At 37.0% G+C, this 25,398-nt stretch overlaps 1 protein-coding gene across 1 annotated transcript in view; it reads right to left on the bottom strand.

Annotated features, from left to right (window-relative positions):
* Nucleotides 1-25,398, bottom strand: part of Zpbp (zona pellucida binding protein) — a 123,643-nt gene that overhangs the window by 2,311 nt on the left and 95,934 nt on the right. The window contains exon 7 of the mRNA XM_057772361.1: nucleotides 13,515-13,692. Coding sequence (XP_057628344.1) covers nucleotides 13,515-13,692 — 178 coding nt within the window. The remainder of the gene's footprint in view (nucleotides 1-13,514; nucleotides 13,693-25,398) is intronic.

Here is a 25,398-nt window from a genome sequence, read left to right as displayed (position 1 = left end):
CTAGCCTCCTCTTTCCTTGCTAGCAAAAGAAAAACAGACACAGTCAACCTCATAATAGTAATATGAAAATGAAAACCAAAAGTGTGATATGAAAAAGCAGGCACTCAACAAATACAAAATACAACTGCCTGTATTGACTGTATCCATTTCAAGTTGGGGCAAGTGTGTCACATGATTCCCCAAATGCACTAAGTTGACTGAGGTCTCTGATTAACCAATTCTTCGTTTCCCTGTTACAAGCATTGGTGAATGATTGTAGATTATGTCAAAGCATGGTATTATGGGCCATCTAACTTTTCAGTACCATGATGCAGTACTATGTGTTAGTACTTAAATCTACTTCATATTCCACTACTTTATTTTGTGTAATTCATGTTTGAGATGTGTTTTCCAAAAATACAGAATTATTTTAACTGCCTATTCAGAAAAAGCATTTGCCATACTATATTCTAGAGTTCTTCAAGTTACACCAGATGATTTATTGGTGGAATGATATTTCTAAAGTTGAAAATGTTGGTTATACAAAGTTACAACTTTTTTCACTTAGTAATACTAAGGATCCTTAGACACTTAAAGTATATATCAAACTTCCAATGATGAAGTACAATGTTACATCAAAAATACACTTTCTCTCAAATCAGGTATTAACATCTCTTTAAAAATTAATATAGACATGTTAAGCAAATATACTAAAACTTCTTAAATCACTATGAAAGCAGAAAAGAAATCTGTATGCAGTGTTTGCAACCTATTTCATACTGACTGCTACAAACAACTGAGAGTGGGATGAAAATATCTGGGTTCAAGATATAATCAACGCTCTTCTAATAAATTGAGAATTCAAACTTGATCAAAAATGCACAATAACATGGAATCCTTGTCTGTCGCACTCTTTCCTATTACTGACATACTTAAACATTTTGTTCTGTTATGTGGAGTTAAAGAAATTTTTTGAAATATAACTTAAACCTTAAGGATAATATTAACAAACTACATTTATTGAATTAGGTCAGAAGGAAGCACTTGGTGTCTAGCCAGTACTGACATTAAAAATATATTTGGAAAATAAACTTTTACAAACTTTGAATGGGAATGTCAAAAAATTATTTATTTGTTTGTTTATTCGTTTATTTATTTATTATGTACACAGTGTTCTGCCTGTATGTATCCCTACAGGCAGAAGAGGGTACTAGATCTCATTACAAATGGTTGTGAGCCACCATGTGGTTGCCAGAAATTGAACTCAGGACCTCTGGAATTGCAGACAGTGCTCTTGATCTCTGAGTCATCTCTCCAGTCCCGGGGGGGGTCAAAAAAGGAGAAATAAAGTTTACAAAATGAAAATTATCTTATAATTACACAGTAAAATTAAGACATAATTAAAAGCATAAATGAAATTATCAAAGAACAAATGTATGCAACTATTTCAGATACATTAATTACAATATGTAAAAAATCATATAACTTGATAGGAAAGTATAGGAGGATTTAAAATTTGTGTATATTATAAAATATTATCCAAATGATCAGCCAATATACTTGGAATTGTATCAGTAAAAACTTCTTAACCACATCAATAATCTAGGCAATGGAGACACATCAAAATATGCTAAACTGAGAAAAAAGTCATCAAAGAGCTATTAGAAAGCATTGGGCCTTCATCTCTTTATGGATACATTAAAGCCACTGACAATTGGTCAAGACAGCACTGCAAGAGAGCTATGGAAATCAGACACATATCTACAAAAAAACTAATCAACACAAAATCAAAAAAAAAATTCTATCTTCAAAATGGTGAGAAGTCTTATGTTGATTTTAGTTACTCTTGTCTCCCTCAGCCCAGCAACACAACTCTGTAAGGTCACTGCATACATGAGAAAAACAGTCTACTCAGTCCGCAGTCCTAACCTCAGGGCGTTCTGATCGTATTCCATGATAGTACAGCTCTGACCCCCAGTCATGGATGACTTCTGAAAACTACAAATGCAAAAAATCACTGCAGGATACAAGACAAACATCTAAGGCTTACAGAAGAGCATGGAGTAAGACTTAGAAAAAGTGAGCATTTATATGAATCCTATAGATGATACAGAGAGAAGTGGGAGAAAGCAAGCACATGCACAGGGCCAAGGATATAAAAGACAATGAACATCAGTAATTGTTAAGGGAAAAGGAAGTTAAAACTAAGAGAGATAGCACTTCATATCCATTAGAATAAGCAAAAATTAGAACCCAAATATAAGCTACATAACTTCAACCACATAATGTTTGACAAAGATGTCAAAGAAAAGGGGGGGGGTGGAGCATCTTCAACAAATGGTGCTGGAAAAACTGGATTCTTCACATATAGAAGAATGTAATTCAGCCTGTCTACACATTGCACAAAAACTAATTTCAAAAGGATCAAAGGACTAGATGTAGAACTTGAAACTGGAGAAGACGACGTAGGTAATACCCTACATGATACAGTTATGTTAAATGACTTTCTGAATAGGAATCCATCAGCTTAAGAATGAAGACCAACAACTGACAAGTGGGATTTCATAAAACTATAGCTTTTGCACAGATCAGTTGGACAAAGAAGAAGCCCTCAGAATGAGAGAGAATCTTTGCTAAAAATAAATCTGACAGAATACTAATAGCCAGAATTTATAAATATAAACAACAACAAGACATTTAAAAATGAGCCTTGTATCTGAATAGTGAGTTTTCAAAGGAAGAAATAAAACATGACTACAAAATAACTCAAAAAATATTCATCATCCCTAGCAGTTAGAAAAATGCAAATTCAAACAACTCTGAGATTTTATCTTACTGTAGTCAGATTGGCAAAACCACTAACAAAAAATGATGGAGTGGATGCAAAGAAAGGGGAGTTCTCATTTACTGTAGGCAGGACTGCAAACTTGTACAGCCACTATGAAAATCATCGTGGAAAATTCTCAAAAACAAAAAAATAACTGTACCATATGACATAGCTATACCACTCCTTGGCATATGCCCAAAGGACTCTACATCCTAATGCACAGCTACCTGCTCAGCCATGTTTATCAATACTTTATTCATAACAGTAAAGAAATGGAAATAACCTAAATATCCTTGAAGAGATGGACGAATAATGAAAATTTGGCACATATATACTATGGAATACTATTCCACTGCAAAGATAATGAAATCATGAAATTTGTAGGAAATGGATAGACCTAAAAAAGATATTTAGTGAGTTATTCCTGACCCAGAAAGACAAACATCACATTCTCTCTGTCATCAGAGCCTCTTAGAGCCAAATCTTTAGATTTAGGAACATATTCTAAAATAACTGCAGAAACCAGGAGTCATATGGGACCATTACTGGGGTAGTGTGGCTGGGAAAGAGTAGAAAGGGAAAGCACAGGATACAAATTATATGACTGGGCTAATGGGAAAAGGAAGGGTGTTAATTAGGGAGAAGGGAAAGAGACAAATACAGACATAACCTAAGAGAAAATGGTTGGGAAAAATTTTCCAATCAAATGGACTTAAGAAAAAAGCTGGTATAGCTATCCTGATATCTAGCAAAATAAGACTTCAAACTAAAATCAACCAAAAGAGACAAAAAAAAGACATTTCATAATTGTCACAGAAAAAAATCCATCAAGAGAATATCTCAATTCCAAACATCTGTGCCCCAAATACAAGGGCACACTCATATGTAAAAGAAACATTACTAAAGCTTAAATCACACATTAAGCCCCACACACTAACACTGGGGGACTTCAACACCCCATTCTCACCACTGGACAGGTCTGCCAGACAGAAACTTAACAGAGAAATAAGAGAACTAACAGATGTTATGACTCAAATGAACTTAACAGACATATATAGAACATTTCACACAAACATAAAAGAATATACCTTCTTCTCAGTTCCTCACGGAACCTTCTCAAAAACTGACCACATACTCAGTAACAAAGAAAATCTCAACAGATACAAAATTTGGAATAACTCCCTGTATCTTATCAGATCACCCTGGCTTAAAGTTAGAATTCAACAACAACACTAATTGCAGAAAGCCTACAAACACAAGGAAATTGAAAATGCTCAACAGAACCATCACTGAGTCAAGGAAGAAATTAGACTTCCTAGAATTCAATGAAAATGAAAACACAACTACCCAAACCTATGGGGCACTATGAAAGCAGTGCTAAGAGGAAAGTTCACAGCACTACAGAAAGAATGTGGAGAAATCTCACACATCAACTTAACAGCACATCTCAAAGTTCTAGAACAAAAAGAAGCACACTCACCTAGGAGGAGCATATGGCAGGAAATAAGCAAACTGAGGGTTGAAATAAACAAAGAGAACAATAAAATGAAACAACAAGATGATTGTTCTATAAAATCAACAAGATAGACAAACCCTTATTTAAACTAACCAAAAGGCAGAGAGAAAGTATACAAATTAACAAAATCAGAAATGAAAAGGAAACCTGTAAACAAGCTAGATGCTCCTCAACCACAGAATGGATAAAGAAAGTGTGGGACATCTACACATAAGAGTACTACTCAGTGATGAAAAACAATGATATCTTGAATTTTACATGCAAATAGATGGAATTAGAAAACACTATTTTGAGTGAGGTAACCCAGACCCAAAAAGATGAATATGGTATGTACTCACTCATAAGTAGATACTAGCTATAAAAAAAGGGCATTGAGCCTATAGTTCATGGTCGTAGAGAAGCTAAGTAATACGGTGAACCCAAAGAAAAACACATATAGACCCACCTAGAAATTGGAAACAGACAATATTGGGAGCAGGGAGGTGGGGAGAGAAGGGAGAATGGAAAGAGAAGAAGAGGGAAGAAGGAAAAAAAGGAGGGGAAAAGGGAAGGGTTGAGGAGAACTTGAGGGAATGGGATAGTCAAGATGGAGAAAGGACAGAGATAAGAGCAAGAAAAGAGTTATCTTGATTGAGGGAGCCATGATAGGGTAGCAGAAACCAGGCTCTAGAGAAATTCCCAGGAATCCAGAAGGATGATCCCACCTAAGACCCTAAGCAATAGAGGAGAGGGGGCCTGATCTTGACTCGCCCTGTAATCAGACTGATGATTATCTTAAATAACACCATAGAACCTTCATCCAGCAACTGATGGAAACAGAGGCAGATTCCCGCATTGGAGCACTGGACTGAGCTTCCAAAGTCCAGTTGAAGAGTGTAAGAAATGAGAATATGAGCAAAGAAGTCAAGACCATGATGGGTTCACCCACTGAAACAGTTTACCTGGGCTAATGGGAGCTCACCAACTCCAGCTGAACTGGAAAGGAACAAGCATAGGACCAAACTAGTCCTTCTGAATGTGGTTGACAGTTGCATGGCTGGGGCAGACTGAGGGGCCACTGGCAGTGGCACTAGGATTTATCCCTACTGCATGTACTGGCTTTTTGGGAACCTATTCTCTTTGCATGTATTCCTTGCTCAGCCTAGATATAGTAGGGAGGGCCTTGAACCTTCCACAGTGCAATGTGCCTTACCCTCTCTGAGGATTAGATGGGGGTGGGGTGGGAGGGTATGTGGAAGGAATGGGAAGAGAAGAGGAAGCAGGAATTTGGATTGGTATTTTTTTAAAAAAAATCTAATATTTTTTTTAAAAAATTTAGAAAAAAGAAAAGAGAAATAATAACAGACACTGAGGAAATCCAGAGAATCATTAGGTCATACTTCAAAAACCTGTACTCCTTAAAATTGGAAAATATAAAATAAATGGACAAGTTTCTGGATGGCACCACATACCAAATCAAGACAAGATAAACAATTTAAATAGACCTATAGCCTCCAAGGAAATAGAAGCAGTCATCAAAAGTCTCCCAACCAAAAAAAAAAAAAAAAAAAAAAAAAAAAAAAAAAAAAAAAAAACCCAAGGCCAGATGATTTCAGTGCAGAATTCTACCAAAATTTCAAAGAAGAGCTAATACCAATAATCTTCAAGTTGTTACACACAATAGAAACAGAAGGAAACACTGTCAAACCCTTTTTATGAGGTTGCAGTTACCCTAATACCCAATCCACACAAAGACACTACTAAGAAAGAAAATTACAGACCAATCTTACTCATGAACATTGATGCAAAAATACTCAATACTGGCAAACTGAATATAAGAACACATCAAAATAATCATCTACCATGATTAAATAGGCTTCATCCCAGAGATGCAGGGATGGTTCAACGTACAAAATTCTGACGATGTAATCCACCATATAAATAAACTGAAAGAACAAATCACATAATCATCTCATTAGATACTGAAAAAGCCTTCGACAAAATACAACACCCTTCATGATAAAGGCCTTAGAGAGAGTAGGGATAAAAGGAACATACCTAAACATAATAAAAGCAATATACAGCAAGCCAACATCAAACTAAATGAAGAGAAACTCAAATACAAGACAAGGCAGTCCACTATCTCCATATCTATTAAATATAGTATGAAGTTCTAGCTAGAGCAATAAGACAACAAAAGAAGGTCAAGGGTATACAAATTGGAAAAGAAGAAGTCAAACTTTCACTATGTCTTATGTCTTTAAGAAGGACTCTAAGGGCGAGCACCATGGCTCAGTAATTGAATGACTTCTGACAGCCCAGAACCCACTGTCCCTGCTATCCACCCGCAATCAGCTGTTTGCAGATACACCCGCTCCACCCGGTGCTCCCAATCCTCTGGTTTTATGCCTGGACTCTAGACTTCCTCCACCAGGCATGGCTCCTTCACACCTCCACTGACAACTCCTGGAGCCCTCTCTCTAGGATATCCCCAGCCATGGCACTCCCTCCCACCGATGCCACCTGGAGCTAGAGGACACGCCTCCCCAAAAGCAGGGACTTCAGGACATTCTGGACATGGACAGTCACATCCTCATTCATTCCCACCAGGGGGGATACCCTCATTTCCCAGATGCAGCTGGCCAACCACGTCTCTTATGGCCTAAGGCATCCCCATGCTGGGTCTCTGGGGGACAGCTACCACCCCTGCTTCCTCTTGCAATGATTCATCCTGAACCTCATCCCAGGGACACAGTCCCTGGCCCTGAGAGTCACCTTTTGGATCTCTCATGTGGTAGTTTCAATGTAACTGGCCACCATAACCTCACAGGGAGCATCACTATTAAGAGATGTAGCCTTATTGAAGTAGATGTGGCCTTTCTGGAGGAGGTGTGTCACTCTGGGGGTAGGTTTCGAGGTCTTCTATGTTCAACTTCCTGTTGCCTGCAAGTTAAGATGTAGCTCCTCCACTCTCACCTTCTTCTCAAGCAGCATGTCTGCTTGCATGCCACCGCTTCTCACCATGATGATAATGGATCTCTGAGACTGTAAGCCACCCAGTTAAATGTTTTTCTTTAGAAGAGTTGCCATGGTCATGGTGTCTCCTCACATCATAGAAACCCTCACTAAGACGCTAATGAATCACCTGGGTCCCATGCCTTCTCATGGCCCTGGGAAACTGCCTCCCTATGGATACCAGTGGTAACCCCCTCCCTCTACTCAAACCCACCCTACAGTCCCCAGTTCAGCCATGTGGTCTTCCAGACCCATTTCCTCAGAAAATTGCCAGTTTTTATCTCCCTCCTACATCCTCTCAGTATCTTCATTTCTTGGACCAATCAGAATTGCTATAGCTCAATGGAGATAAAGTACTATTCCCTCTTATCATCTACGTCCCCATCTCCTTTTCACAGGAGATTTTTCTTCATTTTTGGTTAAAATGTTGGTCCTAATTGTTTTACACATGTATAGAGAAAATAAAATTATACTTCTTGCTAGAAACAAAAACAAGCTAAAAAAAATGTATGGCAACCAAATTAGCTCTACAAATAAACATTGGAAGGAATCTTCAGACTGATGCTAAGTATAGTCAAAGAACTGTAGAAAGAAAGCAAAATGAAGCTATAATTACAGAAAAACAAGATTAAGAATATAAATAGGTAACAACAACAAAATGATTACACTACCTTTCAATGATAACTAAGTATCATTGGCCCCAACTCACCATTCAAAAGACAAAAGTTAGGTAAAGTATTAAGAAACAAAATCCATCTGTTTGTTTTCTACAAGCAATTCATCCCAACTTCAAAGATAGGAGCCACTTTAAAAGAATGGAAAAAAGTATTCAAAGAAAATGAGTTCAGAAACCAAGCAGGTATCCCATTCCTAATACCAGACAAAATTTATTTCTAACTAAAATAAATAATAAGAGATACAGAAGAACACTGTAAGAGCCAAAGTTACATTTTAAGTTTTAATTACTATACCTTGGAGATCTATGAAAAAAAAAATGCCTCCTATCCATCTGCAAGCCTCTTGTCAAGGACAGGCAGTTCCTGAAATGTTGTAGGTTATTGTTTATGAGAGAACAAGTCACATGTTTTCATTCTCCTAATCAGGTTTGTTTGATTTAGCTGCACCAGATATGCTTAACCATATGAGGGTGGTAGGTATGTAGGCAGGAAGTATGTGAGCATACATCTTTGCCCCTGATTGAACCTGATGGAAAACGCAATGAACTATGGGTTTTCCTTCTTAAGCCCCTGCCATACTTGATTCTGGGTTATTTCCTAGGAACCTGAGTATGAATCTAGCCAGAGCCCATCCACCTGGCCAGTATTTAATTAAAGTTTGCTTCAAATTTGGCTTTAAACTGTGTTAGTGGTCTTATTCTTGATCGGCAGGATTAACAACACTTCCTTCTAATCAATGGAATAATTAGCCTAGAGGACATCACAATCCTAAACATATATGCACCGAACATTGGGGTTCTCAGTTCCATAAATGCGTACTACTGGACTTAAAAACACAGATGATTCTTAACTCAATGATAGTGGGTAATTTTCAATATCTCACTTTTTCCAACAAACATTATCTGGGCAAAAAACAAACAGAGAAACATCAGAACTAAATGACATCATACATCAAATGGACCAAAAAGATATCTATAGTATATTCCACCCTAACATCAATGAATATGCATTTTATCTGGCAGCCCATGGGAGCTTCTCTAAAATACTATATACTTGGCACAAAACAAATCTACACAAATTTGAATAATTGAAATAAATCATGTATTTTGTCTGACTACAAGGCAATAAAACTTATAATTAACAGTAAATGCATCTCTAGTAAAAATACAAATCCATGACGATTAAACAACACATTAATGAATAATGAATGGGACAACGAGGAAATCAGTGAAGAAAAAAGAAATTATTAGAACTAAATGTAAATGAAAATACAACATAAAAGAACCACCGGGACACATTTATAAAAATGAATTAGGGAAATTTATCTCTAAGCATCCACAGCACAAAACCAGGAGGAGCATAAGTAAAGGCCTTTATGATGCAACTCAGAAGTTTATAAAATCAAGAACAAATCAAGCAAAAATTCATTAGAAGGTAAGATATAATAAAAATCAAATCAAAAGTTACAAAATCAATATATAAACAAGTACAAGGGATCAAGTACAAATCTAAGAACTAGTTCTATGGGAAAAGAAACAAGTTCAACAGATTATTTCCCTAACCAACCAAAGGAAAGAGAGTCAAATTAATAGAGTGAGAGATAAAAAGGGAAACATTATAACTGACATTAAAAAATCCAAAATATTTTGAGGAAATACCTTAAAACCCTATCTATAATCCATTAAAATGGATCTTATAAAATAAATGGACAGGCTTTTAAATTCATTCAAACCACCAAATATGAGAGAAGATTAACAATCTAAACAAATATGGATATCTAAATAGTAATAAAAAGATTTCTCATGAAAATAGGCTAAAGCCCAGATGGATATACATCAGTATTCAACCAAATTTTCAAAGAAAATCAACAACCAATACTTTTTAAATTACTCAAAGAAATAGAAGCAGAAGGCACTCCCCCAAATTCATCCACGAAACTAATATAACTCTTCTAGGAAAAGCAAACTAACAAACACAAAATTAGTACAACATCTCTGGATGAACATAGATTCAAAGTCCTCAATAAAAATACTTGCAAGTCAAATAAGGAACACATTTGAAAAAGATTATACACCCTGATCAAGTCGGCTGAGATGCAGGAATAGTTCTGTATAGCTATAATAATAAAAAAAAAGGCATAATTCAAATGCAAAAACAAAACAGAACAAAAAGACATTTATATCAGTGGAAGAAAACAAAAGACCCAAATATAGGTTCATGTGGTTACAATCATCTGATATCTGACACAACTACATTCTGGAAAAAAAAGACCTACCTCTTCTTCAGCAAATGGTACTGAGAAAACTGGATGTGTCGACATGTAGAAGAACTAAATTAGACCCATAGCTATCACTTTGCACAAAAAATAAACTACAAATGAACAAAGACTTTAGTATAAAACTTGAAATGCAGAAGCAAGGAAAAAAGCAGCATCTTATAAGACCTGCAGTAGAAAAGTACTTTCACAAAAGGACCCTATTTTCCCAAGAATGAAGGCTGACAGATGGGGCTTCAAAAACCTAAACACAAACATAAACATAAAGCTAAAAACACTGTGTATAACAAAACGTCAGATGAGTGAAGAAGTCCCCAGAGTGAGAATCTTTTCCAGCTATACATCTGACAGAGGATGGAAACTCAGAACACACACACACACACAAGACAAGAAAACAAGCATTTCAACAATTGAAAAGTGGCCTACTATGCTGAGCAGTGGTAGTGCACACCTGTAATCCCAGCACTTGGCGGGAAGAGGCAGGCAGAGCTCTGTGAGTTTGAGACCCACCTGGTCTACAGAGATAATTCCAGGACAGCTAGGGTTATTACACAGAGAACCTCTATCTCGAAAATTTAAAAAAAAAAAAGTGGACTGTATCTCTGAACAGAAAAGATTCAAAAGAAGAAATAAAAATAACTAATATCTCAAAAGATGTTCAGCATCCTTAACAATTAGGGATATAAAAATAAAAACAATTTTGAAAATTCAATTGCAATAGATATTCTTGGCTATCAACTTGTTTATATCTGGAAGTAACTAATACCAAAATGTCTGGGCACACCTTTGGGAGCATTTTTTAAATTAATTCATTTGAAGTGGGAAGACAAACATTTAATCCACATCTTTTGATGTGGAAAAATTCATCTTTAATCTGCACCATACCTTCTGATGGAAGCCTATATAAAGGACATGGAAAAAAGGAAGTGTTCACTTTTTGCCTGCTTGCTCTTGCTGTCAAGTCTATTCCTTCACTGGTATTAGAGTCTACTTCTTTCAGAATCTGATGTATACTGAAGAGCAACTGAGACATCCGGTCTCATAAACTGGACAACGACCGGATTCTTGGACCTTCCATTGGTAGACAGCCATTGTTGGACTATCTGGACCACAGCCAGTAAGTTATTTTGATATATCATTTGCATAAATCAATACACACACATACATATGTAGGTGTATGTGTGTGTGTGTATATATATGTGTGTGTGTATATGTGTATATACACATATACATATACACAAAAATACACATTTTATAAGTTTCATCTCTCTAGGGAACCCTAATAAATCATCTTACCCCAGTCAGAATAGGTAAGATCAAGTAAACGACTGACAACAAATATTAACATGGATATAAGTATTGGTGGGATTGCAAACTGGTAAAGTTACTATGGAAGTAAGTGTGGAAAATTCTCAAATAGCTAAAAATAAAGCTACCATATGATTACTCCTCAGCATATGCCTAAAGAACACCACATCACAATTCACGGGATACCTGCTCAGTCATGTTCACTGCTGTTCTATTGACAATAGCTAGAATAGAAACAACCTAAGTGTTCTCCAACTGAAGGATGAGGAAAGAAAATGCAGTATTACACACAATGAAATTCTACCCAGCTGTAAAGAAAAATGAAATAACGAAATTTGCAGATGAATGGATGGAATGGGAAAATATTATGCTGAATGAGGCAACCCAGACCTAGAATGACAAGCACTGCATGTGTTATCTGTGGATACCAGCTTCGAATCTTTAGATCTGAGTATATAACCTAGAGCAACCACAAATGACAGAAAAGTAAAGAGGGACTATGGTGGGAGGCACAAGCATTAGAGGGGGAGTAGCAGGACACAGTTGCTGTGAAGGAGGAAATGAGAAAAATGGGTCACGGAGACTAGCTTGGGGAGGAGCAGAGAGGGCACAGAGAGTGAGAGGAGAGACAAATAACACTAAGGATAGTTGATAATGCCATAAATAATCATTTTATGTTTACTTTAAATTATATATAATATTAAGTTTATGTGCATATATAGAGATATATATGCTTTAGCTGAAGACGCATTGCTTGGGGTGGCAATGCTCCCCCTCAAAGCATAGCCTAACTTAATCCCCAATGACAGGCGTGGCAAACTTTATTTCAAATTATTGATCAGGAGAACCCAACAGATCCCCAAAATATGATAGGCTATGCCCTAGGTGTCTTTTGGAAAAAGAAGTTAGCGCACTAATACTGAAGGCACCCTTCAGACACAGGTCATGGAGGAGAACATACTGATGCCACTTTGATAAACCAGGATAGTTTCTAACTGCACTCTAAACACATACATATCCACAGAAGGTTGCTCTCACCCTTCTTCAAAGCAGCCTCTCTTCACAGCTGATAGATACAATTACAGAAACTGCTCATAATTACAACTGTTCATAGCACCTAACTACTAATCTTGAGGTGACCACCCCCACTTGATATATTAACAGAACAACCTCTATACTTTAGACCTAGGCGACATTATGGAAGAGGTGGCAGAAAGGCTGAAAGAGCCAGGTGGCCAGGACGTCTGTTGCAAGACAGTTTCTTTTTCTTTTTTAAAAATTTTAAAATTTTGCACAAAAGGTGAAAGAGTGAAATAAAGGGATGATATCTGTGGGAAGGTGTCGTAAGAGGCTGCTGTTTGTTTGTTCCCGGCTGCTCAGCCCCAAAATAATCACACAGAAACCATATTATTTGCAATACTGTTTGGCCAATAGATTAAGCATATTTCTGGCTAATTCATATCTCAAATTAACCCATCTCCATTAATCTGTGTATCACCACGAGGCTATGGCTTACCATGTAAAGTTCTAGCATCTGTCTCTGGTGGGGCTACATGGCTTCTCACTAACTCTGCCTTCTTCCTCCCAGCACTCAGTTTAGTTTTCCCTACCTAGCTTTACTCTACCCTATCACAGGCCCAAGACAGTTTATTAACCAGTTGTATTCAGAGCATAGAGAGGAAAATAAAGGGGGAAATAAATGGTATCAAAGATATATTTCAAAGAATTCTCAAAAATAGAATAAAATATATTATTTTAAAAATTAGGGCAGTTTTTTTTTCTTTGCACATATTTAGAATTCAGTTTCTTCAAATATATAATTTAAAATAAGTCAAAATCTAAATGACAGTTTTAAAAGAAGATAAACATTCAGTTAAACATAATCAAAGTAAATGAATTCTTATCCACATAAAACCTGAAATGTAGTTTATTACATACCACAGCACTCAGGGCACTTTGGATGTTTCAGGACATTTATCCCATAACCGGGATAGCAGCGGTTAACCCACACCATTTGAAGGGTTCCTTCAATGTAGTATATTTCAGGCAGTGGCTCCATACGTTTGCCCAGGACTTCTACTTGCTGATTAAAAAATCTCTCTATGAGATTTTTAGCCTACATTCGAAATAGAATTTTAAAGATTAATTATCTGTAAGGCTAATATAAATTTAGAACAAATAATGTAGAGGAAAAAGTCTCAAATTTTTTATCTGTAGTTAAGATACATATAACAAACAAAAAGGAAAGTCTACCATTCATTTTAAACAGTCAGTTGTTTAAAGTTAAACACATTTATGAAATTAAATTTATTTAAAATATTTTATAAGTCACTAAGAAGTATGTATTCTATCACTGCCTTCCTTACTTTATGAAGGAAAATTAGGCTTATAAACAAGATAAAATGTGGTAAGTTCTAGTTCTTTGTTATAATTAAATTTACAAATACTAAGGACATCATTCTGACAGATAGCTTGATATTGGCAATATTGGCTCTGACTTGGCTGCGAAGAGGAATAAGAGGCAGTGTTTTCCTTTATGGAATCACACCTCTACATGAAATACAAAATAAGGTCATGAACTCAAACCCAATTTCCTCTACAAGAATCTGTACCTCCAGTCTAGTCAGAAGCACAGATAACTGGGCACACTGTTCTTGAACCTCAACCTGTCTGACTTCTTTGGATACTTTCATAAGTCTATTATTTCCATGAAAAATTAAAGAATTATTAAACCCTTTTAAATAAACTACACTCAACATAAATATGAACTGTGCTTTTCTATTACTCAATTACTTACATGGTTTCCCATATTAAATATTTTCTAATTTTGATAAGTTCTGTCTGATGAATTTTTTACATTTGGTCAAACATAATTTTCAGTTAAGAAAATACTAAAAGAATTTAAGAGATGGCTCAGCAGTTAAGAGCACTTGTCATTCTTACAGAGGGGATTGAGTTCTATTCCCAGCACTCACATGGAGGTTCATTGTTTCCTGTAACTCCAGTTCCAGGGATCTGGTATACTCTTCCAGTCCTCAGTACATAGCATATGAAGTACACTTACATACATGCTGGGAAAATACTCATACACTTAAAACAATTATATACAATCTGATATCTAATTGCTAGCATTTAAAGGTGCTATTATTCAAAGTTTAAAGGACACAAATCACAATCATTCAGAATGCTATGCAAAAATAAATGTAAAATAAAAGCTTGTCAGAATGAAAACTGATTGGTTAAAAGAAACAACACACTTCACCATAGCTACAAATAGCATAAAATATCTCGGAGTAACTCTAGTCAAACAAGTGGAAGACTTATATGACAAGAACTTAAATCTTTGAAGAAAGAAATTGAAGAAGACACCAAAACGTGGAAAGATCTCTCATGCTCTTGGGTGAATTAACATAGTAAAAATGGCAATCTACAGATTCAATGCAATGGCCATCAAAATCCCAGCAAAATTCTTCACAGACCTTAAAAGAATGGTACTCAACTTTATATAGAAAAGCAAAACGCCCAGGATAGCCAAAACAATCTTGTACAATAAAAGAACTTTGGGAGGCATCACAATCCCTGATTTCGAAATCTATTACAGAGCTACAGTACTGAAAACAGCCTGGTATTGGCATAAGAACAGACAGGTGGACCAATGGACCCGAATTGAAGACCCGGATACTAATTCACACACCTACGAATATCTGATTTTTTGACAAAGACACACACAAAAAAAATCAAATGAAAACAGAAAGCATATTTAACAAATGGTGCTGGCATAACTGGATATCAACATGAAGAAGAATGAAAATAGACCCATATCTATCACCATGCACAAAACTCAAGTCCAAATGGATCAAAGACCTTAACATAAAGCCAACCACAATGAACCTCATAGAAGAAAAAGTGGGAAGTACACTTGGATGCATTGGCACAGGAGATCACTTCCTAAATCTAACCCCAGGAGCACAGACACTGAGAGAAACAATTAACAAATTGGACCTCCTGAACTGAAAAACTTCTGTAAAGCAAAGGACACGGTCAACAAGACAAAATGACAGCCTACAGAATGGGAAAAGATCTTCACTAACCCCACATCAGACAGAAGTCTGATCTCCAAAATATACAAAGAATACAAGAAATTAGTCATCAAAAGAACAAATAATCCAATAACAAAAATGGAGTACAGACCTAAGCAGAGAACTCTCAACAGATGAATCTAAAATGGCTAAAAGACACTTAAGGAAATGTTCAGCATCCTTAGTCATCAGGGAAATGCAAATCAAAATAACTCTGAAATTCCATCTTACACTTGTAAGAATGGCCAAGATCAAAAACACTGATGACAGCTTATGCTGGAGAGGTTGTAGGCTGTATTGCTGTGGGAATGCAACCTGGTACAGCCCTCTTTGGATGTCAATGTGGTGATTTCTCAGAAAATTGGGAAACAACCTTCCACAAGACCCTGTAAGTGGGCACTTAATGCTATGAATTTTCCCCTTAGCACTGCTTTCATAGTGTCCCATAGGTTTGAGTATGTTGAGTCTTCGTTTTCATTGAATTCAAGAAAGACTTTAATTTCTTTCTTTATTTCTTCCTTGATCCAGGTGAGGTTCAGTAGTTGACTGTCCAGTTTCCATGAGTTCATAGGCTTTCTGGGGATAGCATTGTTGTTGAATTCTAACTTTAATCCATGGTGATCTGATAAGACACAGGTGGTTACCGATATTTTTTTGTAACTGTGTAAGTTTGCTTTGTTACCGAGTATGTGGTCTATTTTCGAGAAGGTTCCATGAGCTGCAGAGAAGAAGGTATATTCTTTCCTATTTGGGTGGAATGTTCTATAGATGTCTGTTAAGTCCATTTGATTCATTACCTCCCTTAATCCTCTTATTTCTCTGTTAGGTTTCTGTTTGATTGACCTGTCCATTGGTGAGAGAGGAGTGTTGAAATCTCCTACTATTAGTGTGTGTGGTTTGATGACTGCCTTGAGTTTTAGTAACGTTTCTTTTACATAAGTGGGTGCTTTTATATTAGGGGCATATATATTCAGGATTGAGATTTCATCCTGGTGAATTGTTCCTGTTATGAGTAAAAAATGTCCATCTCCATCTCTTTTGATTGATTTTAGTTTGAAGTCAACTTTCTTAGAAATTAGTATGGCCACACCTGCTTGTTTCTTAGGTCCGTTTGCTTGATAAACCTTTTCCCAGCCCTTTACTCTGAGTAGATGTCTGTCTTTGTGGTTGAGGTGTGTTTCTTGTAAGCAGCAGAATGTTGGATCCTGTTTTCGTATCCAATCTCTTAGCCTGTGCCTCTTTATAGGTGAGTTGAGTCCATTGATATTAAGTGATATTAATGACCAGTGGTTGTTAACTCCGGTCATTTTTCCTTTCTTTCTTTCTTTTCTTTGGTAGTAGAGTTTGTGTGTTTCCCTTCTTCAAGTTGTGCTGGTGAAGGGTCTTTAGATGTCTGAGTTATTGTGGGCATTGTTGGACTCCTTGGTTTGTGATTTTCCTTCAATTACTTTCTGAAGGGCTGGATTTGTGGCTACGTATTGTTTAAATTTGTTTTTATCCTGGAAAACTTTGTTTTCTCCATTTATAGTGAACGAAAGCTTGGCTGGGTATAGTAGTCTGGGCTTGCATCCATGGTCTCGTAGTTTCTGCAGTATATCTATCCAGGACCTTCTGGCTTTCATGGTTTCCATAGAGAAATCAGGTGTAAGTCTGATAGGTTTACCTTTATAGGTAACTTGACCTTTTTCCTTTGCAGCTCTTAATATTCTTTCTTTATTCTGTATGTTTTGTGTTTTGATTATTATATGACGAGGAGATGTTTTTTTTTTATCCAGTCGATTTGATGTTCTGTATGCTTCTTGGACCTTCAAAGGAATATCTTTCTTAAGGTTGGGAAAGTTTTCTTCTATAATTTTATTAAATATATTTTCTGGACCATTGAGCTGTACTTCTTCTCCTTCTTCTATCCCTATTATTCTTAGGTTTGGTCTTTTTATTGTGTCCCAGATTTCCTGAATGTTTTGTGATGAGAATTTGTTGGTTATGCTGTTTTCTTTGATGAGAGTGTTTATTTTCTCTATGGTATCTTCAGTGTCTGAGATTCTTTCTTCTATCTCTTGTAATCTGTTGGTGGTACTTGTCTCTGTAGTTCCTGTTCGTTTATTCAAATTTTCCATCTCCATCCTTCCCTCGGTTTGTGTTTTCTTTATTACTTCCACTTCGTTCTTCAAGTCTTGAACCGTTTCCCTTACCGCATGGAGAGGGGGAAGTAGACAAGATTGCAGGGCAAAAACTGGGAACTTGCGGGTGAGGTGGCATGGGGCAAAGGGGAAATGGGATGAGAAATACGAGAAGGGGAGGATGGGAGGAGCTCGGAGGATTGGGATGGTTGGGATATAGGAAGGATGGATACGGGAGCAGCGAAGTATATATCCTATCTAAGGGAGCCATCTTAGGGTTGGCAAGAGACTTGACTCTTGAGGGGTTCGCAGGTGTCCAGGAATATGTCCCCAGCTGGTACCTTGGGCAACTAAGGAGAGGGAACCTGAAATGACCCTATCCTATACTGATGAATATCTTGCATATCACCTTAGAACCTTCATCTGGCGATGGATCGAGGTAGAGACAGAGTCTCAATTTGGAGCAACGGTCTGAGCTCTTAAGGTCCAAATGAGGAGCAGAAGGAGGGAGAACATGAGCAAAAAATCAGGACCACGAGGGATGCACCCACCCACTGTGACAGTGGAACTGATTTATTGGGAGCCCACCAAGGCCAGCTGGTCTGGGACTGAATAAGCATGGGTTGATTCCGGACTCTCTGAGCATGGCGGTCAATGAAGACTGATGAGAAGCCAAGGACAATGGCACTAGGTTTCGATCCTAATACATGAACTGGCTTTGTGGGAGCTTAGCCTGTTTGGACGCTCACCTTTCTGGACGTAGATAGAAGGACCTTGGTCTTCCCGCAGGGCAGGGAATTTGGACTGCTCTTCAGTATCGAGAGGGAGGGGGAATGGAGTGGGGGGAGGAGAAGAGGAGTGGGGATAGGGGGAGGGAAGTGGGGGGAGGGCAATATTTGGGAGGAGGGGAGGGAAATGGGAAATGGGGAGCAGGTGGAAATTTTAATTAAAAAAGAATAAAAATAAATAAATAAGTAAAAAAAAAAAAAAAAAAAAAAAAGACCCTGTAATACAACTTTTGGGTATATATCCAAAGGATGCTCAGTTGTGCCACAAGGACATGTGCCCAACTATGTTCATAGCAGCATTGTTTGTCATAGCCAGAACATGGAAACAACCTAAATGCCCCTCAACCAAAGAATGGATAAGGAAAATGCGGTACATTTACACAATGGAGTACTACACAGCAGAAAAAATAATGACTTCTTGAAATTTGCAAGCAAATGGATGGAGCTAGAAAACATTATTTTGAGTGAGGTAACCCAGACACAGAAAGACAATTATCACACGTACTCACTCACAAGTGGTTTTTAAACATAAATCAAAAAAAACTGACCTACAAATCACAATCCCAGAGAACTTAGACAACAATGAGGACACTAAGAGAGACATACACATGGGAAGTAGAAAAAGACAAGATCTCCTGAGTAAATTGGGAGCATAGGGACCTTGGGGGAGGGTTGAAGAGGAGGGAAGAGGCAGGGAGGGGAGCAGAGAAAAATGTAGAGCTCAATAAAAATCAATAAACAAAAACAAAGGCAGAAGTTCTTGCAAGTAAAGTTCTAAGGAAACACAACTGTCAATTCAGGCTAATACAATTGCAAAACTTTCTTTCCTAAATAAAGGAAAAAGTAAAAACGTTCCATGATAAAAACAGACTGAAAGAATATGACCATTAAACCAACTCTAAGCCGGGCGGTGGTGGCGCACGCCTTTAATCCCAGCACTCGGGAGGCAGAGGCAGGCGGATCTCTGTGAGTTCGAGACCAGCCTGGTCTACAAGAGCTAGTTCCAGGACAGGCTCCAAAGCCACAGAGAAACCCTGTCTCGAAAAACCAAAAAAAAAAAAAAAAAAAAAAAACCAACTCTGCAAAAGCTATTGCAGAGGAACACTTCAAACTGACAAGAATAATAGACATACTCTAGAGACCAGAGGGAAAAACAGTGACAGAGTAGTCAATCAAAAGAGATCTAAGGAAACAAAACAAAATTAGCAAAACTGCAAAAATAAACTCATCTCTCAATAAGAAATCTGAATTTTAAGTCTTAATTCCCTATTAAATACTAAAAAAAAAAATGACAGGATTCCCTTTTCCTTCTTCAAAGGAACACACCTCTCATGCTCAGGGATGGACACTAGCTCAGAGAGTAAAGGGTGAAATGGGGGTATTTCTAGCAATGCAACTAAGAAACAATTAGGAAAAGCTATTCTAACAAATGACAAAAAGGACTTCTAAAACTTTTCAGAACACACAGTGAAAGTCTCTTCATACTCATCAAGAGAATATGACAGTTCTAAACACATATATCCCAACGAGGTACACTGAACTTCATAAAACAGACACTAATAGATATAAATCCACAGATCCATTCTAACACAGTTATACTAGGTAACTCCAACACATCATTTTCACCAACAGGCACCTAGGTAATTCAGTCAAAAAATAGAGATACACTAGAGTTAAATGATACCATGAATCAAATGTACCAAACAGGTATGTATAGAACATTTCACCCAAACACTAGAAATACACATTTTTCTTAGCAGTCCATAAACTTTTTTGAATATTTTGGAATATATTGGGCCAAAAATGACTCACAAAGTGTATAGAAAATGATATATTATATATTGTATTCTATTAAAAATATGAACACTTAAGAAAATACATAAAATATAAAAACTCATGGAATTAAAAACTGTACTATTTAATGCTGCATGGAGCACTAAACCAGATACAAAAGAGCTGACACACACATGAACTCACAGAGACTGGCAGCATGCACAGGGCCTGTACAAGTCTATGCCAGATGGGGTTCTAGCACTGAGAAGGAAATAGACATGAACCCTTCCCTAATTAGAAGCTATCTCTAACTGATAGCCACTCTCCAATAGAGTCTCACTGGGTACACAAACTACACTTAAGTATCCAGGCCCTATGATCAGCAAAGAGAGCCAACACAAAATAAACAATGACATTTCTAGAGATAGTTTATCTCCTAATTATTTGGGTACTTTTTATTTTTTACCTTACTTGTTGTCTGATGTGGGATGTCCTTCTATATATGTGCTGCTTTTATTGGTTGATGAATAAAGCTGTTTCAACCAATGACTTAGCAAAGTAAAGTCAGGCAGAAAATCCGAACTAAGAGAGAGAGTAGGCAGAGTCAAAGAGACACCATGTAGCCAACAAAAGAGAAAGATGCCATAACCATACAGGTAAGCCACAGTCTCATGGTGATACACAGATTAACAGAAATCGGTTAATTCAAGATGTAAGCGCGCCGGGCGGTGGTGGCACACGCCTTTAATCCCAGCACTTGGGAAGCAGAGGTAGGCGAATCTCTGGGAGTTCGAGGCCAGCCTTGTCTACAAGAGCTAGTTCCGGGACAGGCACCAAAGCTACAGAGAAACCCTGTCTCGAAAAACCAAAATAAAATAAAATAAAATAAAATAAAAATAATAAGATGTAAGAGCTAGCTATGAATGTGCCTGAGCCACTGACCAAACAGTGTTGCAATTAATAAAGTTTTTGTGTAATTATTCAGATCTAGGCAGTCAGGAAACAAAAACACAGTCTCTTTTTACAAATGGCACCCAAACGTTTGGCAAGAATTTTCACATAAAGCCTGAGAAAGCTTTAAAAAAAAAAAAAAAAAGAATCCTAGACAGATAAGAACAGTCAAGCACAGATTCTTGAGGGAGCATTGTCTCAGATGGACTCTGTTAGAAGCAAGCACAGGCATGGCTCCTTAAGAGATGCTTCCTGACTTAACATTAGTGGTAAAAACCTTGCAGCTCTTTTAAGAGGCTCTGCCACCAAACACTTAAATGGTGCTTATGAGCAGATAGTGGCAGGCTTCTTGGTGGTAGCATGGACCTTGAATATCCACAGAGTTGTGGCAATAAATATGGATCTCACCAGTACCTCTGCCATGAAACTAAACTCACAGAAAGCTAAGAAATAGAGCAGAGCCAGTTGCCAAAGCTTCAGCTTTAATCCTAGTCATATTTAGTCTGCTTAGCAGACTAAAAACTCATGTGGTCAGAAAAAGATAGATACATACAGTAAAGACGGATTCAGATGGAAAAAAGAACCTCAAAATGGGTTACAGTGTGTTTAAAAACATACATAGGCTTGGGAGAGGAAAGAAAAAGGATAAAGTCCTTAAAAAAAGAAATAGAGTAGTGGACATGGTGGTATATGCCCTTAATCCCAGCACTTGGGAGGCAGAGGCAGGCAGATTTCTATGAGTTCAATGCCAGCCTGGTCTACAGAATGAGATCCAGGACAGCCAAAGATATGCAGAGAAGGCTTGTCTCAAAAAAAATTAGAAAATAGAAATAAAGGAAATAAAAAGTCACGTAAAGATGGACCATATACAAAGAGTCTGGATTATGTATATTATTGTGTTTTCTTTGAATTTTTTGACTATGAATGAGCTACATATAAAGAGACATTTTATTGTACAAGCTGCTAAGCTAAACCAACATATATATATATTAGAGATATTTTGACTTGAAAATTTAAGTCTAAAAATATGTTAGTCTGGAAAAGAGGTTCTGCTTTTGTTTCCACAAAGGATAGAAAGCTGTGGGTCCTTTACTGGCTAATATAGTTTGAACAAGCAAGACCTCCTGAAGCAACAACCCAGGTATTCCAACATCCACAATAGCTTTAGAACTGCTGGATGAAAAGGACCAAACACACAGGACACTGCATGAAATACCTGATTAACAGATCCCCCAATCAGCAGGAAATAGTCTAAAAATCTATGCATCAATTCCAAAATATTGTTTACAAATGTTTATTTTCACTTAAAGAAAGTTGATTATAAATGGCTAATGGTCATAGTCAAGGTCTTACTAAAGAGAAAAAATGAGATATGATATAGAAATGAATACTTTACATTGGCATGGACTTTGGTTTGTTGATACAAATTTAAGGTTAATTTTGTTTTATATATTTCTATTCTTGTTTAAAATATTTTGTTTATGAATAAACATTTTTAAATGTAATATGCAATTAAAATTATGGATTAATAGATATTCATCTATAATAGTCAAACTTTAGTCATGTTAGTTAGGGTTTCTAGATGTACAGAGATATATTTCAGATGGATAGGTATTATATTCTTCAAATCTTTAAAAGACCTATAGAATATGGCATTTAAAATGCTTTAAAAAATTAGATTTTTCTCAACAATGAGACATGTCTGCTTCTGGCAGTACCAATTACATCAGACAGTTTGATAGGAATTGAAGAAACTCGTTAAGGAATTTGCCTTCGATGTGACAAGGCTAGTCATTTGGGCAAAAAAAAACTGCTCTTGCCTGTACTGCTTGATGGTATGCTGTATGAACTGGACATGCAGGACCCACAAAAAAGAGACTGCTGAACTGTCCAAAAGATGGGATCGTCCTTCAGGGTTCCTGCTTCATAGAAGAAACTGCCAGACATTCTGCAGGACACAGAAGAAAGCAACTGACGAACTTTGCCAGTACAAGGCAGTACAGATCTTCAAATTTCCTGCTTCATTGAAAAGTCTGCCAAATATTAGGGGCCTATATGGATGACAAAACATTACAGAAGAATGTTGGGTGTTGACTGTCCAGGTAGCAAGATAGCTCTGTCATTTCTAGAACTTTGGAAGTTGCTTACAACATACTTTCTATTTATTTAGGTAATATTATATCCTTCTGGGATCTTTGAGTTGAAGACTAGATAGTTATAATTTTAGTTTTTCTCAGTTACAATAAAAGATAAATTATATAAAAGTTTTAGACTCACAAAGACAGGATAAATCATAGAATATTTTCCTTAATTTCCCAAATGTAAATGGAATAAATATTGTAACTCTAACCAAACAAGTGGAAGACCTGTATGATAAGAACTTTAAATCTTTGAAGAAGACACCAGAAAATGGAAAGCTCTCCCATGTTCTTGGGTAGGTAGAATTAACATAGTAAAAATGGCAATCTTACCAAAAGCAATCTATAGATTCAATTCAATGCCCATCAAAATACCAGAAAAATTTTCACAGACCTTGAAGGAACAATATTCAGCTTCATATGGAAAAGCAAAAATACCCCCCAAAAAACAGGATAGCCAAAACAAGACTGTACAATGAAGGAACTTCTGGAGGCATCACAATCCCTGACTTCAAATTCTACTACAGAGCTACAGTACTGAAAACAGCCTGGTACTGGAGGACCAATGAAATCGAGACCAAGATATCAATCCACACAGCTATGAATGCCTGATTTTTAACAAAGAAGCAAAAAATATCAGATGGAAAAAAGAAAGCATATTCAACAAATGATGCTGACATAACTGTATATCAACATGTAGAAGAATGAAAATAAATCCATATCTATCACCGTATATAAAACTCAAATCCAAATGGATCAAAGACCTCAACATAAAGCCAACCGCACAGAACCTCATTGACAAAAAAGTGGAACACACACTTGAATACATTGGCATAGGAGATACTTCCTAAATATAACCCCAGTAGCACAGACACTGAAATTAATAAATGGGACCTCCAGAAATTGAAAAACTTCTATAAAGCAAAGGGTACAGTAAACAAGACAAAAAAAAAGCCTACAGAATGGGAAAAGATCCTCACTAATCCCACATCTGACAGAGGGCTGCTGTCCAAAATATACAAAGAACTCAAGAAATTAGTCATCAAAAGAAGAAATAATTTAATTAAAAAAATGGTGTACAGACCTAAGCAGAGGACTCTCAACCTCAACAGAGGAATCTAAAATGGCTGATAGACACTTAAGGAAATGTCCAACATTCTTAGCCATCAGCTGAGATTCCACATTATACCTGTAAGAGTGGCCAAGATCAAAAACACTGATGACAGCCGGGTGATGGTGGCGCACGCCTTTAATCCCAGCACTTGGGAGGCAGAGGCAGGCGGATCTCTGTGAGTTCGAGACCAGCCTGGTCTACAGAGCTAGTTCCAAGACAGGCTCCAAAGCCACAGAGAAACCCTGTCTCGAAAAACCAAAAAAAAAAAAAAACACTGATGACAGCCTAAGCTGGAGAGGATATGGGGTAAGGGGAACACTCCTCCATTGCTGTAGGAGTGCAAGCTGGTACAGTCCCATTGGATAGCAATATGGCGATTTCTCAGAAAATTAGGAAAGAATCTTCCTCAAGACCCAGCAATACCTCTTTTGGGTATATACCCAAAGGATGCTCAATCATACCACAAGGACATGTGCTCAACTATGGTCACAGCAGCATTGTTTGTCATAGTCAGAACCTGGAAACAAACTAAATATCCCTCAACTAAAGAATGGATAAGAAAAATTACACAATGGAGTACTACACCAAAGGAAAAAAACAATGACATCTTGAAATTTGTAGTCAAAGGGATGATCTAGAATACATCATATTGAGTAAGGTAACCCAGACCAAGAAAGACAAATATCATATGTAGCCAACCATAAGTGGCTTTTAAACATATAGGAAAAAAACAGCCTACAATTCACAATCCCAGAGAACCTAGACAACAATGAGGACCCTAGGAGAGACATACATGGATCTAAACTACATGGGAAGTAGAAAAAGACAAGATCTCCTGAATAAATTTGGAAAATGGGGA

Source organism: Chionomys nivalis, chromosome 6 (genome assembly GCF_950005125.1).
Source record: "Chionomys nivalis chromosome 6, mChiNiv1.1, whole genome shotgun sequence".
In the NCBI taxonomy this organism is placed as follows: domain Eukaryota; kingdom Metazoa; phylum Chordata; class Mammalia; order Rodentia; family Cricetidae; genus Chionomys; species Chionomys nivalis.
Note: the sequence above shows the minus strand (reverse complement) of the source record. Positions and strands in the feature narration are given on the sequence as shown.